This window comes from Euphorbia lathyris, chromosome 7 (assembly GCF_963576675.1).
Source record: "Euphorbia lathyris chromosome 7, ddEupLath1.1, whole genome shotgun sequence".
NCBI lineage: Eukaryota > Viridiplantae > Streptophyta > Magnoliopsida > Malpighiales > Euphorbiaceae > Euphorbia > Euphorbia lathyris.
The window spans coordinates 65,031,332-65,036,071 of record NC_088916.1 but is presented as its reverse complement, the minus strand read 5'-3'; the positions used below and the strand labels follow the sequence as shown (position 1 = coordinate 65,036,071).

The window sequence follows — 4,740 nt, the reverse complement described above, 5'->3', positions numbered from 1 at the left end:
CTGTAACGATCCGATCCAGAATGGGTGGCACTGGGATAGAAGGCCTGAGCAAGGAGCGACCCTAAGGGATGACGATGAGGCATGAATGAGCTGAATCCCACATCGTAAAGGGAGAGAGAGTGACTGTGACTTATTAGTAAGATGAGAATCCAATACATATAGACGCGTTTTAAAGTCGTGGGATCCTCACTCTATTTTTTTTATTGTGGTTTTATTACTGCCAACTTTAAATGACAATTTAATTGGGATGTTTAATTGGTCGTTTTTCAACTACTCAGCTTTCAATTAAAAAAGTATGTCGCATTATAAATTACACAAAACTTGCAACATATCTATTTATAACAACATAAACTTACACACTATCAAATACATTTGACATCATTCCCATGATTTCTGAAGTCACTTTGAACTCTGAACTCATTTGACATTGCTTTTCCAAACTCTAAAAGGACTGTGCGCACTTTTCCCAACAACAGATTCTGTTGGTTACAACAATACCAAATTCACCCATGATTTCTGAAGTCACTTTGAACTCTGGACTCATTTGACATTGCTTTTCCAAACTCTAAAAGGACTGTGCGCACTTTTTCCAACAACAGATTCTGTTGGTTACAACAATACCAAATTCAGCCGTTGTCTCCAATGGTTTGATTAATTGGCACAAGTGGTCCAATTGGAAGGAAGTCTATTTGACACCAAACTTGGCATATTTTGCACGTTCACATCCACAGGCAGCAGTCGATACTCAACATTTAGTTCCTTGAACACCTTTATCATTTCTTCGAGCAGAGATGTTCTTCTAATAATTCTTTCCGCCATCCTTTGATAATTTAACCTGTGTGTTGCAAACACTGCCATGTTCATTTTGTTCATGTCCTCTACATCCTTTATAATTACTGCTGCATTTGGATGCCAGTGCTCATTGTTGCTCTCAATATACCTGTATTTTTGTAATTGTTCGATTAATTCGCATAATCCGATTTTAATCTCTTAATAAATGTAAAAGCACAAGGGGAAGAAACATCGTACTCTTTTATTCTGTGTTTGATCATAGTAATCTTGTCAAATGGAGTGGAGATGTGGATGCAGAAATCTATAACTTCATCCATATCTGGACTCCGGTAGAAGTTACCGATAGGCTTGGTAGCTAGAACACTATTTGGATAGGTGATTTTCTGTTTATCTGCCCTTAGGAATATTGTTGTTAGTATATTCATCTCTTCAACTACCATCTGAGATTCCGAAATTAACATAATTAGTTATACCTTATCCTCCAAACACGCATGGAATATATAAATCGTATAACATGACTATAACAAGACATTTCATTCTAAAGTTTGAATGGTATATAAAAACACGTATTGGTGTACCTGAACTCCGTCTACTTCGCAACGATCACCGACATCAAAGGGATGCATTACAAACAAGAAAATGATAGCTTCGAATGTGGTCTTGCAGCTATTGCCGAAGATGAAAGCCATAAGGACAAGCTGGGAACTAATGAAGACTAAGAAGTTAGTAACAGGAAGTCCAAGTATTAGGAGCCAGATTATGATAATAATGGTAACTACGAGAATCTTCAACATGTTGTGAAGTTGGTTCACGGCTGTTTTTGTGTCGTTGAGAGATAATGCTAGTGCCCGTCTCTCTCTAAACGCATTCACCTGAAACATTAATGAAGGTCAAGCTCATTCTGTTTTGCACGGAAATTCTTTTCATTAGTTTTTGTGTTTCGTGTTCATTTCCATTTTAGTTTCTTTTCCGATTCCACTACTGTTTTGTTGCATTTTTTTTATAATGTTTCCCGATGTCCGTTTCCACTTTCATACAACATAGGTTGAAACTTGAAAGTAAAGATTGAAGCAATCAAAATGTATATATTTACCAGCCAAGTATTGAGAGAATTCTTGGTTATTCCTTCGTTTTCTCTAGCTGCTCCAAAGTGATGCAGTGCCCTTAGAGCATCTTCTTTGGCCATAAATCGCATCATGTCGTCAAGGAAAATGTACCTGATGTGCACAACATCAACATGAATTAGTGCTTAATCATACTATTAGACCAATTTATGGGCATGCAGATTTAATCTCCCCGTCTTTCATATATTGAATTTTGATATTCAATCATGTCCGGTCTAGGCCCATTTAAACCGACACATAAAATAGGTCGGACTTGAGAGTGGTCATAAATATTTGAGTCCTACCAAGTTTGTTTTTTTAAACAAATCTCAAACCCAACTCATTTTATGTGCAAGTTTGAAACGAGTCTTAATCAAACATTAAATATGTATGTATAAAATCCCAACCCTTACCCTTCCATGGCGGGTTAAGATGGACCGGACGAATCAATAGATCCATTAGTTGGACGGGTTGGACTGAACTTAAAAATTAATTTTCAATGACTGGTCCCGTGCCGACCCAAATCTAACTGAGTTGAACTTGAATAAAATGGTTAAGTATGAAGCCCAGTTAAACCCAGCCCAGCTCATGATGCGATTAGTTGGAAGGGTCTCGACCCGACCCAAATCTAATATGAATATAAGCCGGACTGATATGAACTTGAACAAAGCGATTAAGTACGAAACCTGGTTCAACCCAACCCAGCACACGAAAAACTAAACATAATAAGAGAAACTGGGGGTAAATTATATACGTGGTGTACAACCTTTATCCCTTTTTAATACTTTTGTGTACAATCTTCAATTTTGAGCAAAAAAAAAAAAAATTATACAATCTTTTGGTGACTTTCCATTAAAATGTACAACCGGTCAACTTTTTACTTTTAGGGAGCTCAATTTGCTGAAGTGACGCGTTAACCAGTCATAATTATTTGTTGTACACTTGAATGAGAGGTCAACAACTTGTACATTCTTTTGTGCAAAATTGAAGATTGTACACCAAATTATGAAATATATCAAAATGTAATTTAGCCAGAAACTCAGGGATTGTTTGTGTAACTTACTGAGAAGCAGGCTTAGCAACCTTCAAAAAGATCTTCTTAGCTGCCTCTTTCGCCTGAAATTCACTCCGAATATGAAACAAAGACTCATCTTCAATATTACAATTCAATATATGTTCATCCAAAGTAGACAAAGTAGCATGCCGAACAATATTCACCATTCTCCTCACATTCCAACCCGAAACATTCATCTCATTCATCTTAGCAATCTCCTCCTCTTTCCTTCTCGACATAGCTCTCCCAAAACTCACCCTCTTCCCAATCCTCGAACATCCCCCCAGTTCCCCCCCATCATTCAAGCTCCGCCTCTCAAACAATGGGGGCCCAGAAAACGTCTCAATCACATACTGATTGAACAAAGCCTCCTGAATCCTCTCAAAGAATGTATTCACATGGAAAGAAGAAGCAAGAACTTTCACCACTAATGTTTTCAAAAGCCATATAAAAGTTCCTACTAGTAAACACATGAGGATCTTGGTCACATATTGTAGCATCTGATTCTGCGCCTCCTCGGTGAAAATCAGGTGCCAAACAAGTACTACTAGGCCTAACCAGAGGAAATTCTGGACTGCTTTCTTTAATCCATAGACGAAATAGAGAACCCTTTTTTTCAAGAGGAAATTGAGTTCAAAGAAGATTACAATGATCTTGATTACCCAACCTGACACTAAATGGCCACAGATTAATGTCATAATCATAATCTCCCATTTCCATAGTGCAAGTTCCCAAATTTTTTGCCTCTTTAATTTGGGGATTAAAAGGGTAGAAACTAAAGCTGCTGAGACTAAAACAAGTAGAATCCGTTGAAGCAATGTTAATGCACTTAAAGTTTTCATCTTTTTGTGTTCTTCTGGGATTTCTTCGATCTCATCATCATCTTCGAGGGTTACTTCAGAATCAATTGACTCGGATCTTTCGTAGCGTTCTTCATCAGGAGGGTCAATTAGTCTTGATTTGGTCTTGTTGACGAGTGATTTCCATGAATTTCTTCGGAATGAATCACTTAGAGAGAGATGGGGGTTTTCATTGTCTGCGAAGTGTTCATCTCTTTGGCGAACAGCTTCGATTATTATGTCTTCGAGTGTTGATTTAAGTTTCTTTGAGGAACTCATAGGTTTAGCAGTATTTGGGGTTTGTTTAGCAGAAGAATTAGGAGTGTCAATGTTGAGAATAACTTGTTCTTGTTCTTCTTTGGGGTGTAAAAGGGGTTGGCTTTCTTCTTTTTGGCGATAGGTTTTTAGGGACTTTCTTAGTGACTCCATAACTGGAAAGTTGAAGCAATGGTTAATGATGCTTAATTTGGGGGAAAACCAGTTCACATATATGAATGAATCAGTTTGCACTGTAGAGAAGTGCCTTGATTGGGAAAAGATCATAATTCTTGAGGAGTAGCTTTTTTGCTGGTGAAATTACTGAGAATAAGGTGTCAATTTTGTTTTTAGGGGAATATGTTCTTATTTATCTTCTTGTGTACATTTGACATCTTTGTTAATTGATAAAATTAAAACGTATAGTGACTTACACGCTTCAAGTTCAGGATTATTCTTGTAGAGAAGTATACCAGATGTTATTATAAAAGCTATCATTGAGTTAACTATAGAGTTAAGTTGTCCAATATCTTTCACTCATAGAAAACCAAGTCTAACATTCTAGTTCTATTGGTTAGTTCTATTGGTTACTTGATATGATATCAGAGCTTCTTAAATCAGGTCATTAAATGTTCACATCCACGCAACCTCATTTGTTGATTAAACTTCAACACATGGTAAGATGAGTTTGTGTTAT

The 4,740-nt window shown here is 37.0% G+C and overlaps 1 protein-coding gene across 1 annotated transcript; it reads right to left on the bottom strand.

Annotated features, from left to right (window-relative positions):
• Positions 1–280: 280 nt before the first annotated feature.
• On the bottom strand, positions 281–4,302 carry LOC136235197 (mechanosensitive ion channel protein 6-like). The gene is made up of 5 exons (XM_066024751.1): positions 2,959–4,302; positions 1,886–2,009; positions 1,371–1,664; positions 1,030–1,232; positions 281–940 (listed from the first exon to the last, which is right to left on the bottom strand). The coding sequence occupies exons 1-5, from the start codon at positions 4,215–4,217 to the stop codon at positions 652–654; spliced, it is 2,169 nt and encodes a 722-aa protein (XP_065880823.1). The 5' UTR covers positions 4,218–4,302; the 3' UTR covers positions 281–651.
• Between the last annotated feature and the right edge of the window lie 438 nt (positions 4,303–4,740).